Below are 23,341 nucleotides of genomic sequence, written 5' to 3' on the forward strand. Positions count from 1 at the left end.
TTTAGGAACTAAAACCTGGAGGGGCGCAAAAACAGAAGGGTAAATGGGCTTGAAAATAAAGTTTTTAATAAAAACCTTTTTGAAAACATTATAACACCTCACCGTAAAACCCGTAAAATTTCCCAGAAAATAATAATACATATGTATATAGAAATCATGCTCGAGAGTAGTGAAAACCAAGTATATGCCATGTGAAATCAGTAAGCCATGTGAAATAAATCAATGTAAAATGATATGCTAGCCGAAGTCACATAACGTGACTTGTACGGCTCTAAACCTGCACACGAATCGGAATCACTTAATGTGGTCTATATGACAGGAGGGCACCTGCTTTGGATTCAAGGTGAGCGTGTGGCATAGGAGGTGAACGATCATGTGAAGCCTAGGCCCTGACCTCGGGCGGAGCATTAACACCAGGGTGTAGGATAATGAGCACTAAATGCATCTAAACATAACCATACACACTGCAATTACTATTATCAATATGCACTCACCTGAAGCTGAATTCATAGGCAAAAATGTAAAGCAACCATGACATGGCATTTTAAACGAAATTCCACTTAAAACCATTTCTGGGAAAAATGGGAAACATACATACGTATATATAGAAAACCAAAAAGCCCACTCACTTGGAGTTTGCGCTACAACTCCTTGCATAAATATCAAGGCGTCGCGAACAATTGCCGCCTAGGACAATTATCAAATTATGTCTTAGAATTCTTATCCATAGAACATATAACTTACATGTCCTAATTGGGAAGATCCATACATTAGATTCCCGATCAGTAAGTTTCTAATATCCTCAAATATTACGTATTATAACGTATCAAAATTTGGTGATGATCCAACGGTCAGATCGTTGATTGCTATAATAATCAAGCAGCAGACTTTTATGGAACTACATTCAAATAACGGAAATTTGTCAATTGGACTTCACTAATAGAATCAGAGTATTCAAATTTAACCTAGGAAGGTCATGGGACGTCTCAGCCCACATACCGTTGTATATGGCAGTTGGCCGCCTTCGACTTGCCGGAAAATTCAACTATTTGAAAAAATTACCAAATTTTATAGGTATGAAGATCTCAATGAGTGAAACAAGTTTCATACCTGTGACTAAGGCCAATTTGGCCGGGAAAAGCCTTAATTTCATGAAAACCCGCCGGAAACCCTTAAGATAGGTGTTCTTGATTCGTCATCTCTAGTGCTCCGCCATCCCTACAATTGAATGGGCTTGTTCTAGGCCTCATGGGAAGTTTATTGATGGTGGTGGTTGACTGAGGTACCTTTGGATTTGGTGGATCGCCACCCCGAAGCTGTCGCACCCACCTATGCAAAACCCCTAAATTCCATACCTAATCCTCTCAAATTTGATGTAGAAATGGTAAGGGAACGGTCAATATGAGGATTGGAAGTGGTAGATTGGCCCAATCCATCGGAAAAATGACGAATTTCACCAGAGAAACCTACGGGTCACAATCGGGTTTGTGGGTTGCACGGGTTAAAGGTGATTCCGTGTTTCTCGTTTCTCTCCCTTCCTCTTCTTCCGTCTGCTTCCTATTGGTTCTCCTCACATCACTCCTCTTCTAATTTGTCTCACCTCTCCCTCCTTTCTTTCCTTTATACTCCATCTGCACCGACCATCCTTTGCTCTTTTTAATCTGGGTCACACACGTGGCATCCCAGATTTTGCTCCAAAAATCTGGAATTTTCTAGATATGAAGCAATTTACTAAAATGCCCCAAAATTTAAACGTTAATCACTCCTTCATTATAACTCCAAATTGTGTTTCGTTTATGCCCACGTGTTTGTAGTGACAAGTACTATGAGGATAGGCCAAGAAAATGAACCTTACGTGACATGACACGGCAGTCAACAAAAGTCAACGCTTTGTCCCAAAAGACATCTTTGTAAATTCACTTTTTAAAATTATAAAAATCATAATAATTGGGGACGGGTTGTTACAGTTGGATTTGAAAGAGATTCAAATCCAACAGCCTAGATGTGGACACGTGGCCAATGGTCATAATTTTGACTGTTGGTTTTTTTTTTTGGGACAAAATCGTGGACTGTTGATCTTAGATCGGACGGCCAAAATGAGCCACGTCAACTAGCCGTTGGGTTTGAATTTCAAATTTTTTTTACCATTGGAAATCCAACGGTCTAGAAAACTAGCAGTTGGAAATCGAACGGCCCAAAACCAGCCACATGGTCACTCACAGGTTGAAATTGGTGTGCTGCAGTGGTGGGCCCCACCACCTTTTTTTGTTGGGGACACGCGCTCATTTGCGCGTGTTTCCCACACGCTTGACGCAAAAAAAAAAAAAAAAAAAAATATCCGTGGCCTGTGACATCAGGTTGATGCAAGCCTGACGTCACATAACCCGTCCCTTGGCTTAGCACATTTTGGGCCAGCCTGGAGACTAGCTTGGGTTGGGTTGGGTGCCAGCCTATTAAGCCGGGCTGGAGCAAAAAAATGGGAGGCTGCCCTATTTTATGTGCTTTGAGCTGGCCTACCCCAATGGGGTGGAGCTGCTCTAAGGAGATAAGGGAATGGGCTAAACGACTTCATAATTGACTAACAATAATGTAATTCAAATTTATTTTTGGTAAGAATTGAATCTAAGCTAAATAGAAACATATATAAACATTGCAAAGGCGACAGCACTCTCTTTCCAAAACCGCCACGTTAGTCCCCAAACAACAAACAAATCCAACCAAAATGATGGGTGAGGGAATACGCGTAGGCCTGCGGATCCCCAAAGCCTGCGGATCCCCAAACTTTCACTAATGACCCGCGAGTACAAGACATCATGATACTCCCGAGAGTAGCACAAATTCGAATCCAACCAACGACCGCTTTACCCTTTTAAATTTTTCGAACGCGTGCCTCTGTCGCCCGCTTAACGGCGTCGTTCCCTAGATCTACTCCCCACTAATCGCTCGCTCGCTCTCTCTCTCTCTCTCCCTCTCTCACCCCAGTCCTTAGTTTTTTCCTTCGCAGCGAAAGTTCGAGAGACTTGACTGAGTCGGGGCCCCAAAAGTCTCGCGCGTCTCTGCCGCGGCGTCGCTTCGGTCTCTCCTCGTACAGACATCCGACATGGCTTTCGTTTCGTTCGTTGGACGCCTTCTTTTCGCCTCTGTCTTCCTCCTATCTGCTTGGCATGAGTAAGCCCCAGATCTCTGTCTTCTCTCTCGGCCCTTTAAATAAAAAAAAATGAAGTTTAAATTATGCAAAATGATATACAATTTTAGTTCATCAAACATGCATGCATGAATGTGCTAAATTTTTTTTATGTTATCTGTTATTTGTAATTATTTATTTGTTTTGTGGATCGTTTTTTTATTTTTGGTGATGCATTCGTAGTTAGATCCAAATTAATTGAACAATATGAGTTGTATAATGATATGATTTAAACATATTTAAATTATTTGGTACGTAGATTAGTAATTACGATAGCATGTTACGTTGTCAGACTGTTGAAACGAGTACTCCTTTTGAGTTCACATCATTCATTTCGTATGAGGCTTGATCTTGACGAGACAGTGTATAAGCTTACAGTTGGTTTCTATTTATAGGTTCAATGAATTTGGCGTGGACGGAGGACCCGCAGCCGAATATCTGAGACCAAAATTCGATGTTTTCTCATATCATCTGTCAACTCACACTGGTGCGCAAGTGCCCAAACAAGTTGAAGTAAGAAATTAATTTGGTTTAATACTCGAGTTTTAGTTTCATTTAATGTTTTGATCAAAGTACGTTTTCAGTTGGTGCTTAAGTTACTTTTGTACTTTGTGATCGGCAGATCAAACATTTAGTGGCGGCGACGGTGGCATTGAAGGGTATTGGGGGTCTTCTCTTCATCTTTGGTTCTTCTATTGGAGCCTATTTGCTGGTTTGTAACTGTGATTTGGTTGTCTGAGACGCTGGTCTCGATCTTGTTTTGTACCCGTAGAGCAATATTAGCCGCTAAATCATGTGATTCGTTATATTTTTGTGCAGCTTCTGCATCAGGCCATTGCTACTCCTATCTTGTATGACTTCTACAACTATGATCCCGAGAAGACAGAATTCAATCAACTCTTTTTTAACTTCACTCAGGTTAGTGATCAAGTTTTCTTATTTTCCCTCATACACTTTCAGTATGTGTTTTCATCCCTAGTTAATGTTGATTCCTATAATTTAGAACTCAACAAGGTTATCATTTTAATTTCGTAACATGTTGAAATGGTCCAAATTAGATATTTTGTCCATTTTGTACATACCATGTATGAGTTACTCAACAACGAGGTCCAACCATAAGACTAAAAGTGCGGCTGGGGAAAAACTATAGGGATGAAATTGTATTTTACTGGTAAATGGACGGCTTCTGGATGTTCTATGCCAATGAGGAAATGACTGATCTGGAAAAACTCGATATGGTTAAAATGGTACTTTTGTTAAGTGTTGAACTATAAGAATCAAGGTGAATATGATAAAATAGCATAGTGGAAAATTAATTTTGCTCGTTTTTGGTCCTGCTATTGATATTTCACTAAGGGTAATTTTTTTTAATGACGGTTTGATTATTAACCTTAGAATGAGGTTACCATATTGTGACTTGGACCCTCCCTTAGCTTAGAAGCTGCTTGCACAAGGCTGCCCCTTTTTTATCAACACTTTGGATGCAAAGGTCAATTTGTTTAGGCATGCTGAACAAAGAAAAACTGCTAACTCATTGTTGCTGATTGACTTTGTATGATTTGCAGAACTTGGCATTATTCGGGGCTCTGCTCTTTTTCGTAGGCATGAAGACATCGATACCAAAGAGACAACAACTCAGGAAAAGAGCTCCAAAACCAAAAACTACATGAGGATTAAGGACGGAACCTTAGATTACACGTGGGTTTAGTTTCTGATTTCACCTGACTGTTCTTCGAGGAAACTAGTTATGTATGCTGCTATCTCTGTCTGTATTTCGGTCTCTCTTTTCAGAAATTAGGGAAACAAGATTTTCGGAAAGAAGGAGCTTTTGTTTATTTTGAGGGGTTGGTGTTTTGTTCTTAGTATTACTGAGCCAGTTTGTTGTTGACGGTTGGAAGGAAAGTACATTATTTTTTGGTATTTATTCTAAGGAGCAACTTTTCTATTTTTCGATATGAGATCTTTAATTAGTCACTATGCTCCTTGTCATTACCGTCAACCGGTGTATGTGATGCTTGATTTTTTGAATGGTTAGATTGGCTGGAATAGGGTTATACTAGCGGTTGGATATTAAATTTTTTCAACCATTTATGTTATGACACTTAGTGTATCCATCTATGTTATTGGAACATTGAAAAATTTCTCATTAGATTGAAATGTTTACATTAAGCACGCAAATGCAACCATCTGCTGAAGCTAAGCATTGCATTCCTGTCTCAAGTATTTTTAGTGATAGGTATGTTATGGAATTGGGAGAGCAATCTGCATGGTATGAGTTTATTGGTGGTACATGCTTTTTAGTCTAACAATACAATATTAGAGAGAAACTTATACATGTTAGTATATCATTGGACCGAAACGTTACGATGGGGGTCAATTTGTTCCATGTACGTTGGAATTAGGGTGACCACATCTACAATGACTTAAAGAGTCTGACACAGTAGCAACCAGCCCACAACCCGCCATTACAATTGCTGCCAAGGGGAGGCAGTATAATTCATTGCCTTTGTCCATGCTGTCGTACAACAGATCATGGCTTCTTTCAACTACTGCATTTAACAATGTGGCTTTTATGAGTTAGATTAGAGTAACTTACAACTTGGGCTGGGTTTAGTTTGTCTTTGGACCTGGATACAAGCTTATGGTAAGGGCCTAGGAGTAGATTGGTGGCCCATGGTCAACTATACTAAACCCTTTTGTATCAGTTCTTGTCTTGATCATATATTTATGAAATTCTCCAAATCGTTTTGAGTAAAGAGGTTTCAATATGCTGAGTTTGGTGAATGTTGAGAAGTTGAATGGCAATAACTTCAAAGCATGGAAGCAGCAGATTGAAATGAACCTTGGAATGTTGGAATTCAACATAGTATTCAAGGTTCACTTAGCCTTCAGCATTAAATGATGATAGTATTGCACAAAAAAGAGAGAATTTTGTGAAATAGGATATAGAGCCAATCAAATGTCTCTAATCATAATGCAGAATTCAACGGAGGAAGACAAAAGAGGAGAAATTCCTAGTTGTGACTTGGCTAAGAATTATATGGACAAGAATCAAGATTGAAGAGAAGTTTAAGTAATCAAATAAGGCTGAAACTGGAGCTTGCTTGTCAGCATTAATAAACACTGAGCATGATAGTTCTAGTAGCATTCGTGAGCACTTATTGAAGTTGGTTAACATTGCCAACAAGTTGAATAACTTAGATATTGGCAATTCTGATTAGTTTCTTGTGCATATGAAACTTTACTCAATGTCAAGTGATTATGAGCAATTGAAAGTGAGCTATAATCATGGTTCTAAAAGGCGCTAGGCGCTAGTCGGGCGATGAGTTAGGGCTTAGCGCCTAGGCAGACTAGACGGACTTAGGGAAATTTGTTATATATTATATGAATTAGTTAAATTTACTAGATGGATTTAGGTAAATTTATTATATATTATATGAATTTATTAAATTTACTATATCATATATAAATAATTATTGAATAATTTGTTATTTTTTAGAAAAGAACATACATACGTGAGTGTTTTATGTACATATGTAACATGCTTGCCTAAGAAAAAAAAAACAAAACATTGACTTTTCAAAATATAAAAAGCCCACGTAGCGGGTGGTTTTCATAATTAATACCACTCAATAACCCTTCAAGTGGTACCTGTCCACCTCTCTCACATCACCCAAAGTGGACCCCAGTCATCACCGCCTTTTGATCTTGGAAAGTGAGATGTCGTTTGTATTAATTTATTCGTTTAGATAATATCATTTATTAAAAAAAAGAATATGTCCAATACACATATAGACCCTATCTGTTCATAGAAAAATAAAGAGATCTACTTAAAGCATTCAAGCTGTTAAGTTTTGTTATATCGGTTAATTATATTTTATTATAATATAAGCACGTTATGCTTGGAAGTGTCCCGATTCGACACAAGTTTCTATTGATAGTCAATAGATGTATGGTGAGCATACACTAAGATTTAGGATGACAAAAATACTTTCTTTAAATATTGACATGCCCAACCCTGATATTTCCCGAACACCAAGGTAGGCACGTGCTGACTGACACCCGAAGGTGACGAAGCCATATAGGATGCATGAGAAATAATAAATATAAACAATACTTATAAATTTAAATACAATTAATATGCAAATGAGCAATGTGTTTAAATCATACAACTAATTCCATACACTAGAGAAGAAATAATACAAAATTGAATGGACAAAGGAGTGGGTCTTACACCAAGATGACTTGATGATGTCGAAGCGAGAGTGCCTTGACGTTGGGATTGTACGCCTCGAATCTAAGTCCTGAGGGGGCACAAAACAAACACGAGTGGACCAAATTGATATATATATATATATATATATATATGTATATATAAAATACTAAAATAGTTATCAATATACTAACCCCCAAAGTTTAATGAACACTCATAGCATAATATGTAATAGGTTTCTGAAACCCTAGCATGCCATAAAACCTTTCATGAAACATATCTCGTATACATAGTGTGCTAACTAGTGATATCAGTATTAGTATTTCTTGGCCCGAAGCCAGTAAGTATATCTCTAGGCCTGAAGCCATCAACATATATCTCTGCCACCAATATATCTCCCTCAGCCATATATCTCCCTCGCCCATAGGCAGAACAGTGACCACTAGATACGCATAAAATCATTGAACATAGTTTTTCCAAACATAGGTACATGTATCTCAAAACATCTTCATAGCATATAGTCATCCATCATATATACTACAAAGAAGTGTGTAAAAGCATGCTCATAAATAGTATATAGTCATCCATCATATATACTAGAAAGAACATCAGTTTGATAAAATATGATATTCCAAAATATTCCCAGTAAGCATAATATCTCATAAAACGTTTCATAAAACATAATCATTAAATCATACTTTTCATGTATGCATTTTTACTATTAAAACATGCATTTTAGAAGGGGTCCACTCACAGATACTTTGCCGCCGAAGAGCCACACCAACTAGCAAAGACAGAAACGCCCCAAATAATTGCCCCTAAGCACATAAAGGGTCCAATTAATAAAACTCTATTCAAACGATTGAATTTGGGAAAATGGACATCAAAAATAGATTCAGGATGTCGAATTACTCTGAGAAGGGTCCCGGGTAATTTTTGAAAAAAGTCAACAAAAAGTCAACACAGGAATATTCCTGAGAATATTCCACCTGGTTGGTCTTGGGTCAATAGCTGGGTTGGGCCGAGTCAAGGGCTTAAAGGGTTTTGGGTTTGAGGTTATCGGTCTGAAGGCTTAGTTCGTACGGCCCAAAGGCCTAGTCCACAGGGTCAAGGGTTTGGGTTGATTGAGGTTTGGTCTTGGGTTCACACGGGCGTGGGCTTTAAAAGCCCAGGACAAAGGGATTTGATTTGGGTTACTGAATGGGCCAAGGCCTGGTTCTCAATTGGGTTTGGGTCCTAAGGGTTTTGGGCTGGGTTAAGTAAATTAGTGGGTTGGGCTTTGGTGCACGGATTGGGTCGACCTGGCTGGGCTCGGTGGAAGGGAATGCCGGATTTGAAAGTTTGTCCGGGAAACTTCCCGATCTCTGTTCGAGCTCGATACTTAACCAAAAGTAGTCATATAAAATACCAAAATGAAGCCCAAGAGAAGAGGAAGAGATCTATACCTCTCATGGGGCCAGTCGTGGCCGGAGTCGGTAGGAAAACGTCCTGCAAGCCGTTGGGTCTTCAACGGAAACTAGGGTAGGTTTCCCCCACCTGTTTCCACGTCCAAAAGCCACCAAAATTACTCAAAAACATCCCAAGCTCACTCTAAAACACGATCTACTAGGTTTTGAAGGGTTTTGGGACATTACCTTCACTAGAATCGACGAGGTATTCGCCAGGAAAACCACAGCTCCCCGTTGGAGCTCCTTGGCTCAACGGCAGTAACTGGATTCGACATGGGGTGGGTCTGGTGGGGTGGTGAGGTCGCCGTGTTGTGTGAGTGTGCATGAGTGTGTGTGTGTGTGTGTATGTGTGTGTGTGTAGGAGCTCGGGGAAGGGAGAGCATAGAGAGAGGGAGCACGGGGAAGATGAGAAAAGAGAGAAAAGTGAGGGAGAGGAGGAGAGAGAGAGAGACTTGGGCCCCGGGGACAAAACCAAAACAAATGGCCCCACTGGCACACACATTAAGATCCAAAAACAATTTTTAAAATAAAAAATATGTCAAACTTAATGAAATTACAACAATAACCCTTCGTTCCATAAATTTCGGGACGGGTTGTTACAAATGTACCTTTTCAGAATGCAATTCAGCATAATATGCTGCTTATAAATAAATAAACCCAAAACCCCAGTATATTTCGTATCGAATAAAAATCCCACTTATATTTTGGGTCAAAGGTATTACGTATTGAACTATTTAAATAATGCCAAATTAACATTTGATTAATGATGAGATTATTCTAATATATTGTAAGTCTTTGGAAAATGATTGATCTTGATTTCCCACCAAGTCCAAATAATTTTAGCATTATCTTTTGGTCTATTCTTCCAACTTGAACAACTACAAAGTGATCATATTCTCTGGTTACTCATACACATCAATACACTAGCTATTTGTCTGAATAATATCTAGTCACAAACAAAGATGGTAGCGACCAACACAAATTACGACCGAAAAAGTGAAGTAAAAGCTTTTGATGACACAAAAGAAGGAGTTAAAGGCCTCGTTGATGCGGGCATAACGGAAGTTCCTCGAATTTTTCATCACCCGCTAGAGGAGTCGGAAACCAGCTCCGATTCAGAAGCCAGCCAGTTCAGCATTCCGGTCATAGACCTTCAAGGCCTTGAACTCGGTAGTCTAACTAAGCGCAAGGAGATTGTTGCAAAAGTCGCAGAGGTATCGGAGACTTGGGGCTTTTTTCAGATTGCAAATCATGGAATACCTGTAGATGTTTTGGAGGAGATGAAAAATGGGGCACGTGGGTTTTTTGAGCAAGACACTCAAGTGAAGAAGGAGCTTTATACTCGTGACCACTCCAGACCTTTGGTCTACAATAGCAATTTTGATCTGTATAGTGCACCGGCGACTAGTTGGAGGGATAGTTTTGGGTGTTACATGGCTCCTAATCCTCCTAAGCCGGAAGAATTGCCAGAAGTATGCAGGTATATATGCGACATGCATGATAATTTATATTTCTTTGCTACAATGGTAACTAGTTTGATTTAGAATTTATTCATATCCTAGATGAGATTCGATCATGTATTGACTTTTGGTTGTTAATTTCTACACTTTGATGTAGGAATTGAATCGTTTTGTAAAATCTTAAAATTTTGCTTTTTCATTAACAACTTTCGTCCATGAGATTTGAACTTAGGGCCTCCTCCAACAAAGTGGAGAGTCTGGAGACTGAATGTAAATTAAACAAATGGTCATGTGTAAGAAAAGAAATACAGATAAAATCACGACACACAAGTCACACATGCTAACCTTTTTACTTAAATCTCTGTCAAATAATTTTTTTATGCAGAGACATACTGGTTGAATATTCGAAGCAAGTAATGAAGTTGGGGACGCTGCTGTTGGAGTTGTTGTCGGAGGCTCTTGGCCTAAAGCCAAGTCACTTAAATGACATAGATTGTAGTGAGGGGCTTGTGCTTCTAAGCCATTACTATCCTGCTTGTCCACAGCCGGAATTGACTCTGGGAACCACCAAGCACGGTGACTTCAGTTTCCTCACGATACTTCTGCAAGATCATATTGGTGGTCTCCAAGTTCTTCCTCAGAACAAGTGGATTAATGTTCCTCCTGTGCCCGGAGCTCTTGTGGTTAACATTGGAGATCTTCTGCAGGCAAGTATCAGATTACTATATATTCATCATCTTTGATTTTTAGGAAATACTTAGGCCGAGATATTAATGCTCTTAATTTAGGTTTTAAAAGTGAATTATTGTGAGGTTTCAGCTCATATCAAATGACAGATTCAAGAGCGTACAACATAGGGTATTGACAAACCGTGTAGGTCCAAGAGTATCCATTGCCAGCCTCTTTTACACCGGCATGTTACCATCGACAAAACTCTATGGACCGATCAAGGAGCTATTATCAGAAGACAATCCTCCAAAGTATAGGGAAACTACTGTAAGGGACTACGTTCTTTACGTCCGTAACAAAGGCCTTGATGGCTCATCTGCCTTGTCTCAGTTCAAGCTTTGAGCTGCTGCTATGAAGAGCGGTACTAAATTATAATATTACCTGTATGGTGTGTAACATTACTCTTTTGGCATATATATATTGGTTGTTTTGTTTGTAATAATTTAGGCTGATCGATCAGTAAACAGAAATGTAATTAATTAAGTCGTTGATTACTTAGTTGTATATCAATGACAGCTGTAATGGTTATTGAACCATAGTGCAGTCAAATTAAGTTTTCCACCAACGAACCAACTTGAAGAATTGAATTGAAGTTATTAGAGCAACTCCACCGTAGGTGGGTGCTCGGGGGACAGGCCAGAGAAAAGGGGCCCGAGGTCCTATGGACCGGCTCCAGCGTGAAGGAGCCCGAGTGGAGGTGGAGGTCCGAGCTCCGGGCCCGTGAAGAATTGCCAGCCCAAGAGCCTGAGTGGATATGATGCCAGCGCTGATGTCAGCCTGGTGTCAGGCTTTTTTATATATTTTTTTTGTCAAGTGTGTGCACCCCACTTGCGCGTGGGGGCACGTCGTCGACACAAAATCAGAAAAATCGGTAACTTTTTCAGTTACCGTTGGGAGCCACGTGGCTTCCCACGGTCCGTTCGATCTCAATGGCTCTTTAACTTGGACCGTTCGATCTCAATGGCTCTTTAACTTGGACCGTTCGATCTCAACGGTAAAAAAAATAAAAAAAGTCTTATTTAATATCTACCGTTCGATCTAAGATCAACATTGGATATTAATATGCTTTATAAATAAATAAAAGAAAAAATAGTTTTAAAATTAAGAAAAGTTACCGTTGTGACACGTGGCACAATCTGGAGTGTTGGAATTCAAATTTTTTTTTTTATATCCAACGGCAGAGATTAATTAGTTGAATAAAAATTTTAAAAAAATTTGAAAAAATATCTGAAATTTTTTTTTTTAAAAAAAAAAAAATTGTTTTTACTTTTCTATAAATACCTTCTCATTATCATCTACCTTACACCACAATTTCATATTTTCTCAATTACTTTAAATCACATTCATTTCTTTCTCTCAAAGTTTCAATCCATTTTTTTTCAACAAAATGACTATTGATGTAGGTACGAATTGGTCGCTTCTTGAAGATGTTGCGTTGTATACTAGCTGGGTTGAAGTTACTCATAGTTCGCTTACGAGTAATAAGATGCAGTTGCGAGAAATGTGGAGTCTTATTCATGCCAATTATCTTGAGAAAATTGGTGGGAAAAGAACCAATTATCCGAAATTACAAATAAAATTATTTTGTATTATTTAATAATACTTTGGATAATGATACGTGGCGCAACGAGAACGATTAAAAATCTTATCCGAAATTACAATTAAAATTATTTTGTATTATTTTATAAATAAAAAAAATACTAATATTTTATTGCCAATTGCCAGGGCTATTGAAGTGTAACGGTAGAGATGCAAAAGACGATTACTGTTCATTAAGGGCAGTTACTGTTCATCAGGTGGATTGAATAGTGAATAGCCTGGGGGGAGGGCTCCAACGCTGAAGTTGCTCTTAGGATCAAACTTTGACCATTGGGTCAATTTGTTTAGGCATGCTATCAAAGCTGAAGCACAGAAAAACTGCCAAGTCATTGTTACTGATTTACTTGGTATGATTTGCAGAACTTGGCATTATTCGGAGCTCTGCTCTTTTTCGTAGGCATGAAGACATCTATACCAAAGAGACAACAACTCAGGAAAAGAGCTCCAAAACCAAAAACTACATGAGGATTAAGGACGGAACCTTAGATTACACGTGGGTTTAGTTTCTGACTTCACCTGACTGTTCCTCGAGGAAACTAGGTATGTATGCCGGTATCTCTGTCTGTATCTCGGTTTCTCTTTTCAGAAATTAGATAAACAAGATTAGCGGAAAGAAGGAGCTTTTGTTTATTTTGAGGGGTTGCTGTTTTGTTCTTAGTATTACAGAGCCAGTTTGTTGAAAGAAGGTACATTATTTTTTGGTATTTATTCCAAGGAGCAACTTTTCTATTTTTCGATTTGAGTTCTTTAATTAGTTACTATACTCCTTGTCATTAATGGTGCGTTTGTTGTATCGGACTAACTCGAACTGGACCAACTTCACGGACTAAGTTGGATTGGTTTAGACTAGACTAAGCTGAATTGACTTAGTGAAACATTTGGTGGAGTGTCGGATTAAAAATCAGGATAACGAAAAAAAAAACCCATAATATATAACAAAAAATTCATATTATTTGCTTCAACTTCAATTTCAAGCAATATCAAAATTTTCAACCTAAATTTTCAACATCCCATTCCTAAATCCAAAACCAAAGTGGCATAAACCAACCAAAATTAACTAACATATGCACTGCAATGCTAAATTTCAAAATTTCTAGTTCAACAATCTTTCCTAGTTTAGCAATTCACAAACACAAACAAAAACCACTAAGAATTTCTAGCAAAAAAAAAAAAAAAAAAAATCAAAAAATGGAAAAAAAATTGGAAGAGGACCCAAGTGAGATTTTACCCACTAAGCAAATCCGTCCTCCTCGCTCATCGTTTTCCCAGTCGGCAAATTGGTGATGTCGAATAGCTTCTATTTGCACCTAAAATGTGCCATTCAGGCTAAATATCGCAAATATGGCATTTGAAGGATGATAGGGCAAAACATTGAACTTGGAAAGATATTTGATTGCAAGTGGAATAGTTTGACATTAAAATTATACTTTTCCTTTTTGTTTGGGTGGTGGAGGTGTGCCAAGAGCTTTGTTTAATCAAAGAAATGCATGCTTTTTCATTGCAAGTGGATGAGATACACCATGCAGACATTCTGGCAGAGGATACATGGTGAAATGGGCCAACGTGCTTCTTTTAATTATTAGTTTATTGCAAGTGGTGGAGACATGTGGTGAAAACATGTGGTGGAGATGCAAACTTGCCTATTTTAATATTATTTCACATGCAAGCTGGCAGTAGAGTGCATTCGGGTAGGTTCAAGGTTCTCAACAAGGAGGTTCTTTCAGATCTCTATATAAAGGAGTAGAGACACAAGGGTTAGAGACACTCAAACAAACAATCAAATCAGCTTACTCAAATCAGCTCATCAATCTCCTTGTAGTCATTTAGCTTTAGCTAAGCATCCTTTCCTTTCCTTGTTTATTAGCTCTGCTGCTCACTAGTAGTATCGATCTTATTTGTAGTTTTATTTACAACCCTCAAAGTCATTCCCAAACCACCAGAAATTACCACAAGACTAGAGCAACTTGCCCGATCCCTTGGGAACAAGCTCGAACCTTGTATTTGGCATCCCTTTGTACTTAGAATGCTTTGTACTTTAAATAAATACATTTCTATACAACTCATTTCCAGTCATTTACTTTCCTCAGTCATTCACACTTCCAGCAACCTTGTCATTTAGTTGTTGTTATATTTCTCCATACAAGTAAAGTCCTTATCTTTAAGGCAAAGAAAGAACCTTGATTTGAGCTACTCCCACTCAATGGCACAATCTCTTGGTTTGAAGTCAAACTCACGCGCAACTCAATCATTCAAAACCTGTCTACTAGCGACATCTAGTAGTGGCACGCTCGCATCCTCAAATTTCTTGTTTAAGTAAATTCCCGGCATGCTTGTGATGCCCGAATTTAAGGAGCAAACAACTTCTTCCCCATTATGCCACCCAAAGACAATCTCTTGGCCATTCTCTTACTTCCCATACTGTTCGAAACCCTATTTTAACTTCAAGATTCACAATTGGGCATTCAAGAAATGCAATTCCAACATTAAAAATAATGATATTTGGGGGGAAAACACTTCGAGTGCAGAGAAGAGAACCCATAATTCAAATTGGAAAATTTAAACGAACAAGCAACTTCAGAGATGACGAGGTCGTTGGAGATGAAGCCTGTGCAGTAAAAAATCGAGGTCAAGGATGACGGAGCCCAAATGGAGGACAAGATCAATGAGCTTGGTCTGATTGGTGAATCGAATGACGGAGCTCATGGTTATTCTATTGAGGTTCAAATCTGAGGGCTCTTCATAATTCTGAGTTTGGGGTGATGAAAGAAAGAGGACATCCGCAGAAAGTAGGGAGAGGAAGAGAGCAACGAGGAGGAGAGAACTAGGATGAAGTGGTCTTAGCTAGTTTATGCTTATTGGGGGCTCTCGATAAGTCCAGTTAGTGAGGTCTTTAGGTGAGGCTAGTCTTTCCTAGTCTCATTAAACTTAATCCCACAAGGTTGGTGAATCCAAATATGAGAAATGGAAAACATTTTGTTGGTATTTGGTTTTGCCAAAAAATTATAAATTAATAAAAAAAAGGAAGCAGGGGTTTTGGATCTTTATAACAAGGAAGAAGATGAATCGTTAGGAGAAATCAAACCCATGGAAGGTGGGACGGCTCAGGAGATTTTGGAGACATTGAAAAAGGTGGGAAGGCTCTGGAAAATTTGAACACTCAGAAAAGAGAAAACCCAGATTTGAGAAAACACGATTCGCTTCTCAAGCGGGAAGTAAGCTTAGATCGGGTAGAGGAGAAGCACGAGTAGACCATCACTCGCATCACAGCCTACCAGCAACACCTCCTTTCCAACTACAACAAAAGGATCAAGATCCAGCAGTTCCAACTCGAAGATCAAGTCCTAAGAAAAGCCTTCATCATTGCCCACAAAGAAGGCTCCAAAAAGATGGATCCCATCTGGGAAGGTCTGTACAAGATCAGCAGAGTAGGCAGCAAGGGTAATTACACCCTCGCCACTATGAACGACAAAGAAATCGAATATCAATGGAAGCCTACAATCTGAGGAAGTACCATGTGTGACCTCCTACTACATCAAAAACCCAAAGACTCAAGCAGCTTAACGGGCACCACCTCTTGAGCCGAGATTATCCAGTTGTTATGTAGTCTTTACTTTATAGCTAAGTTTTCGTTCGTTTCACTCGTTTTTCAATGAAGAATTCAAAAGTAATTTACAACTTGGCTCGATTACATGTCTACAATAACTGATCTCTCATACATTTAAAAAAGAAGACCGCACCCTTCTTAGGGACTCGTCGTAGGAATTGCACCCCCTAAGGGACCAAACATTCTCTTCAGTGCTAGAGGGTAAACCAATTCCTCAACAGCCACATAGGTCTACTCTCCAAAGTGGGAGGATAAACTCAACACTTCGAATATCCAGATGTGGATGAGCCAGGCTGCCCTAGTATAACTAGATGCACGATGGCTTGCGCTGGGATTCCTAGAAGTAGCCATAATAGTCTTTTTCAAGGCTTAGCTAACTGAAGGATTTTGGGTCTCTTGGCCTAATAAGCAGGGAACCGGGCCCTAAAGATGAAAGGGGCACATGACGCAGTACGCCCTATGGACGATTGCCTTGGAACCCTAAAGTTGCTACCAAGTGCACTAAGGTAACCTACGGTTTCCAGAAGACTACCTACGGCTTGCCCTTCGAGCAGTAAGTCGTACTAAACTTATACAACTGCACGTTTCTGTGAGAGGTTAAACAAGTTAGCACACATATACGAAGCTTCATCCATTGTCGACATGTTACGCAGTCGATGGGCTTCATTTCTGCCAAAGCACAGAACGACCTATACCAAGTCTTCAAGTGTTGTGATACTTGCTAAACAACCTAGGGAATTGAAAAAACCAAAGTTAACAGCCAAATGTTTACGAAGACTTGTCTGCTTCTGTAAGTAAGGCATCTGGTTACCGACTCTTTAAAAAAAGCTAACAACTTTGCAAAGTTCTACACCAACGTTTACAGCTGCATAGGCCACGCGGGCTTATCTCCTTATAAAAAAAGTAGCACACCTGTCGCTAGTCTATAAAGTCTAAAGGTTAGGGCGTGAACAAAAGAAACGAAGATGGAGAAAAGCGAAGGAAGCAAGTTTATTAAATTTTCTAGCAAAATTGGTAAACTATTTGCAAGGACCGAAAAAGTTCAAGCAAAGCAAAAAGCAATAAGGAAAACAAAGAAAATCTTGAAGACTACTCTTCAGCAGCTTGGGCACTCCACGACTACTCGGTCGCCACACCTTCAGCAACCGCAACATCCTCAGCAGCGGCACCTCATCGATGGAAGCCTCGAAAGTAAAGGCAAACAAGTATTCCGAAGAAATTGAGAAGGTCTCGAAGACTTTACAATAAACTCAAAGTTAGATGGTCTTCCGAAGATATGGTCTACATATCCCAGCTTGTAGAAATCAGCTTGAATCTGAGTAAGTGAAGCATCGAATCCGCCCTTCTCACCCTTCAATTGCTCATTCTCCTCAAGCAGACCAACACGGATTCGCTGCAACTCTTCCACTTCCTTCTTTAGACTGTCATTGATCTTCAAAGCACCTGGCGAGCGGTTTCAAGTTGCAAAGAAGTGGGGGTATAGATATTAGACCCCTTCAAAGTGGCAAGCTTAGATTCTAACGCGAGGAGTAATCTTCGGCTGCCACAGTTTTTGCTACTTCCTTGGCAGCCTTAGTATCCTTTTAATCAAGGAACATAGACTCGGCTGCCAGAATCGCCGTTTTCTGCATTATGGCTAGCAAAGCAATCCTTCTATACTCGGTCGTATGCTTCGCAAAAGAACTTGGGCCAACAACCCCTTTGACACCATCAACAAATTTGGCACACACATTCATGTCCTCGAGCAGATCTAGTCTCAAGAGTGCACAAATCTCAGCAACTTCCTTGGAAATAGACTTGGTGGATTTCTCATAATTGCCCGTACGAGCAACTTCCTCTTCTCAGCAGCAAGGGGAGTGGCTTTTGGCGCCACTTTAGCAGCAGGGCCTACCTTGTCACTCTTCATAGTAGCAAGTCTCTCCAAAGGCGTACCAGACTTAGTTCCTGACGAACATTTTGGCACAAACTTTGGCACAGTGGGCACGGCGGAACTTTTACGCTGAGTAATCCTATCAACAATCGAACTAGCTACCTTTAGAATGGCAGACGTCACTAGCACAGATCTAGCAGCCTCATCTTTCTCAACCTTAGAAGAAGTCAAGTCAATCACAAGCCTAGGGGCAGCCGGCTAACCTTCGCAAGTAGTTGAAGAGGTCTTTGGCTTTTTCTCAGCTGGCATCTCTTGTTTAGATGGCGAAGATATCTTATTTCCACCTTCACTTATAACAGGCTTTACTACAGTGATCGGACGAGCCAACACCTCAGCCTTGATTCGCTTTATCTCATTTTTTTGGGGCAATCCACCGTTCTATCAGTGAAGAGGACTATGCAGCCAACACCACTCACGATACTCGGAAAGAATGCCTAGTGCAATATGCACCTTCTTCATATTCGGAGAAGTCTTAGACGTCGAGTCGAATTCCAAATCTACAAAAACAAAGCAGGACAATCAACAAATTAGAAAACAGCTTAGCAAAAACGCAAAGTAGCCGAGGGGTAAAACATCTTACTTACCTATAGGCCTCACGGCCCAAATAGAAGAAAAAAGGGCCAGCGCCTTGCTCTTCCATTCCTTCCTGTGGGCTGAAGCCCTTTCATCCAGCCCAACTTCCTGGCTTGTGCCAACCACACCATCCTTTGGCCAGAGCTGAGCCGAGCTGCCACCACACCGCATCTTGCCACCCACGGCAACAGTGCCATGAACTTCTCCAAGCCTTTTCTCACACATCCTCGACCCCCGTCGAGCCAAATTTCAAGCTCCGAGGCTCTCAAAAATTCGAAAGACAAAGAAAGCAACACAAAATAGTCCTTTGCACGGGGAAATGTAGAGGATTGCTAGGGGATGGGGAACAAATATCCTCTAGCTTTCTCTCTCTTGTAGGGTAGAATAAATTGCTCTCCAAAGTTGATTTAATAATCTACTTAAGATAGACTTAAATAGACTTTGGGAGAAATTTATTTCCCTTTCCTAGAAGGATTTATTTCCAATTAAAGAGGGAATCTACATCAAAATAGGAAACAATCCAATGTTTCCTAAAGCAAGAAGATCTCTACACCTGATGCCCTTTCCTGAGAACAGCCCAAGAGGTGTGGGGGCATTTGTAGAGCCAAAAATAATTGAGAAAAATATGGAGGCGACATGTGCATTCTTGGGTAAAAAAAGACAAAATTACCCTCGAGGCACAGCGGAACTCCTACGCGCAAGCAGCGGACGATTATGACTCAATCAAGCTCAAAAGTGATCAAAATAGGTATTTATTCGAAACCTATTTCGTCCATCCTCATCAAATCCTCCCCACAAGGTAACCTTTAATTATTCATTCAAAATAGGATTAGTTACATAAATTAACTAATTAGTTTTCTAATTAATTGTAAGATATTATTTTGACATAATACCTTGCAATCACACCCAAAAATCACCATAAGTAGCCGGACCCTTTTTCTCCAAATAAGGGCCAGCCACACCCCCTATAAATAGCTCCCATTTCTCCCAAAAACCTAATTCCAACTCTCTAATCACTTTTCCCTCAAATTCTAACTTTGGCATAAGAGGTTCTTCGGGCAAAGCCCCCCCTCCAATTCATCGTGGGCGCATAAGGCTCTTAACCTTAACCTAATGTGTTAGTTGTTTTGCAGGTGCATTTTCGTCTAAGAAGAAGAAGGCGGAAATTTGCATCCACACTTATAGTCCTTGGAAGAGTTTTTGGGAATATTGTGTTTAAGAAGGGAAAAAAACAGAATAAACTTGGTAATCAAAAATATAATAATCAAGACAATTAACACCATAAATTAACATGAGTCTGCTATCTTATGCCGTCTGTGACGGAGCAACAATGATCTTCTCTTTATCAATAATTAGTAAGAAGGATAATCTTGCCAAGTCACTAGATTTAAAACTTGACGAAAAACTTGAAAAACAAGAACAAGAAATATTTGTCTCTTTTCTTTTCTCTCATACACACTTTGCCCATCTCTCACTCTAACTCCTTGAGTGGTATACAACTTATTGTTTGCCTCCAATGTAAAACTAGTAGAATAACCCCTTTATATAGACATAATAAAGGTCTTCTTCAATAAGGATTACTAATCCTTATTGGAATCCAGTTATGAATCATTCTCCAATTGAGAAACTAACTCCAATTGGGAAAACGACTCCAAATGGGAAACCATCTCCAATTGGGAAAACAACTCCAATTGAAAAACTACTTCAATTGGGAAAATAGTTTAATCCTCTAAGACTATATTCCAATAGCCTTAGGACAACTTATCATGGGCTGGAAAAACCCAACTTTTGGCTTTATAGAACCAAGATTCAGATTATAACCAACTACAACATAAATTGCATTTGAGTAGAATAAAATTAATAAGATAATACACACAACATTTATTACAAGGTTGGGCAAAATCCTACTTATATCCCCTAGAGATATTACTTTTCAAAATAAGAATAATTACAATTACATGATATACCCTTCTTCAACAACCTTACGATTTTTCCCTACAACCAGCTTACATTTCTATTTATTAGAAGTCCCCGAGTTGGCATGCTACAAGGAAATGGACGGCAAAGTTTTCGCATCGCAATGAAAACATCCAACCAATCAACATTGGCACCAATAACTAATTTAAGCTCAAATTGGTTTTCATTTCCCAGCACCATTAAATACCTTGTTGTGCCTAGCCTATGAAAACAATTTACATAACATGAATACATTGTCATTTGGCATTCTGCACCAATAAAACAAGATGTGGACGAAAATTTACACGTCTTTGTTTGTTATTTAATAAACCATAATCTTAAAGTTGTCATTGTGTCGATTTATCCATAACATGTAAGTCATTCTCCTAATCTACATTGTTTCTTGGTTGTGTTAGGTACCTTAAGAAGGGATGTAAAGTAGGTTTCCTCGTTGTTGTATATTACTCAACAAACTACTGTTGTATGCTGACGAGTGTAGCTAGTTTTGGCGGAGGATGTAGATACGCTAGATAGGAGTGAACAGTCTATAATAGGTAGAAGCGATGGTGGAAATGGCTATAAATAGGTTGATTCACATTGAAGGAGAGCAATGAGAAATAAAAAACAAGCGAATAAGGAAGAAAGAGAGAACTTCAAAGAAATTTAGAGTTCGTGCATTAGAAAGGACGTTCTGAAGTTTTAAGGTTTGATTTATCGAAGCTTACATTTGGCATCTTCATACAATATATATGGACAAATTACACCCAATAGTCTACGTAGTTTATTTAGATTTTCTCTTTCACGCATGTATTTGTTTTTTTGCTGCATTTTCATTATTGTAATTTTATTCTGTTTTCACTTTAGGTCAAGTAATAGTTAGCCTTTTCATAAAAATTGTACTTTTATAACATGTTTGTACTATCTTTCTAATAGAAGTAAGATCTACCAATATATGTGGAAATCTATAATCTTTTATTTTGGTATCCTTAATGATTAGTGGTGAAGCTACAAAGAGACAAGGAGGGACGCCCACCCCTGCACTTGCCAAAAATCTAGCCCATAACTGGTGGTTCCGCCCCTCTGGTCCCGTCGGAAAGTAATGGCTGCTCATGGAGCTGTCTGGTGTTCTGGGTTTCTGCAGCTGCTGTGCAGCAGTTTTCTAATTGTTTTTTTTTTTTTGCTGAAAAAACCCTAAATAAAACGACGTCGGTTCATATAGTGATAAACAAATTTAAAATAGTCCTCAAGTAAAAGATGCCGTCCATTCAGTTGGTTGTTATAAAAAAAAATAATAATTAAAGGGCTGGCGACTGATTCCCCGTTACCTTCGCCTTCACAGCATTCAGGCATTATACGATTCACCTGCAGTTGCAGGCTGCAAAACCTTTGTTCTGCCATTGGAGAGGGCGACAATCAACAACAAAGGCTGCAAGAGTCTCTCTTGCGCCACCGCCGTCCACCCATTTGAACATCATGCGCGGTCCCTTATTTTCGTTTGCATAATTTAAATTAATTGATGATGTGAGATCTATGTGAGATGGGTTTTGTATCGTTTAGTGTGAATTTATCTGGGTTTAGTTCTAGTTGTGGTTTCCAGGTTGAATTTGTTCTCTCTAGTTTGAATGGGGCATTTTGTTGTTTTGAGTAAGTTTGGATGGAACTGGAGCTAATTTGGCATTTTTCTTTTTGAAAAAAAAAAAAAAAAAAAAACAAAGAGCTAATTCGGTATTCTAGTTTGAATTATCAGGTGACATTCATTCTGTTTTGTTTTAGGATTTTTATCCATCTGTTGCTTCCTTGTTGCAGGTTCTTCTCCTATGCTTCATCTTGTGCGCCATTAGGATCTAGCATTAGGGATGTCATATTGATTAAAATCCTCTGTTTATATTACATATGTCCAGGGAAGTTATTATCTGAGTCAATTCCTGGAGGTGGATAAATATAAGATTACTCTACAATTTGATCAGTTAACGAAAACTGTACAATGAAATACTGCTTACAAAAATGGCCAGTAGTTTCTATTCTACAGTTTGGCAATGGATTTTAGTGGATTTAGTTTGTCAATGGATTTGTAGGCAATTACGTGTAGTCTGTAATACGACTGGCTTCATATATTATGAACGATGTTAATATTGTCTACTAACTGAAAGGATTTCATTGTCTAAATTTTTTTGAAATCTTTTACCCTTTTAAATTTCGTTCATCCCTGACAATTTCTGACTTTGCCACTGCTTGGAATGGTTTAGATGTTTATAAAGTTGACGAAACTGAGGTGGAAATAAGTAGTGAATTCTAATAACTACGATTTCTCTCAATTTAGAGCTCTATTAATTACATGGTTGGGAAAATTTAAGGGTTTAAAATTTTCAAAACACTTGTTTTGGGTTAACCGGTGAAGCAGAATGAAAATATGAAATAGGATTATGGAAATGAGAGAGTCCGAAATTATTACTATAATTTAAGAAATGAGTAGTTTCAAATTCATGATGTATGAGTGAAAATTCAATAAGATAATGCTAGGGAGAGTAAATGTATTTTTATTCGTGACACATTATTTAGTTTGTAAATTTTACTTACAATTTTAATTTTTCTAGCATTATCCATTCCAATATTGTACTCCCTAGCTAGGACATCAGGCCACATGG

The 23,341-nt window shown here is 38.9% G+C and overlaps 2 protein-coding genes across 4 annotated transcripts; both read left to right on the forward strand.

Annotated features, from left to right (window-relative positions):
- Nucleotides 1-2,934: 2,934 nt before the first annotated feature.
- Nucleotides 2,935-13,140, forward strand: LOC137732992 (uncharacterized). 2 transcript variants are annotated; one of them, XM_068472218.2, is made up of 5 exons: nt 2,935-3,168; nt 3,580-3,697; nt 3,807-3,896; nt 4,004-4,102; nt 4,750-5,137. In XM_068472218.2, exons 1-5 carry the CDS (start codon nt 3,101-3,103, stop codon nt 4,852-4,854), a joined length of 480 nt encoding a protein of 159 aa, XP_068328319.1. In that variant the 5' UTR covers nt 2,935-3,100; the 3' UTR covers nt 4,855-5,137. The 2 variants fall into 2 exon arrangements, with proteins under 2 accessions (XP_068328319.1, XP_088544128.1); XM_088688002.1 differs by lacking the exon at nt 4,750-5,137 and adding an exon at nt 12,994-13,140 and having other exon boundaries at nt 2,962-3,168.
- LOC137732993 (1-aminocyclopropane-1-carboxylate oxidase homolog 1-like) lies at nt 9,714-22,862 on the forward strand. 2 transcript variants are annotated; one of them, XM_088688001.1, is made up of 4 exons: nt 9,714-10,325; nt 10,691-11,012; nt 11,125-11,376; nt 22,545-22,862. In XM_088688001.1, the coding sequence occupies exons 1-3, from the start codon at nt 9,808-9,810 to the stop codon at nt 11,374-11,376; spliced, it is 1,092 nt and encodes a 363-aa protein (XP_088544127.1). In that variant the 5' UTR covers nt 9,714-9,807; the 3' UTR covers nt 22,545-22,862. The 2 variants fall into 2 exon arrangements, with proteins under 2 accessions (XP_088544127.1, XP_068328320.2); XM_068472219.2 differs by lacking the exon at nt 22,545-22,862 and having other exon boundaries at nt 9,715-10,325; nt 11,125-11,603.
- Nucleotides 22,863-23,341: the final 479 nt, after the last annotated feature.

This window comes from Pyrus communis, chromosome 16 (genome assembly GCF_041283825.1).
Source record: "Pyrus communis isolate YQ-2024b chromosome 16, ASM4128382v1, whole genome shotgun sequence".
Classification (NCBI taxonomy): Eukaryota; Viridiplantae; Streptophyta; class Magnoliopsida; order Rosales; family Rosaceae; genus Pyrus; species Pyrus communis.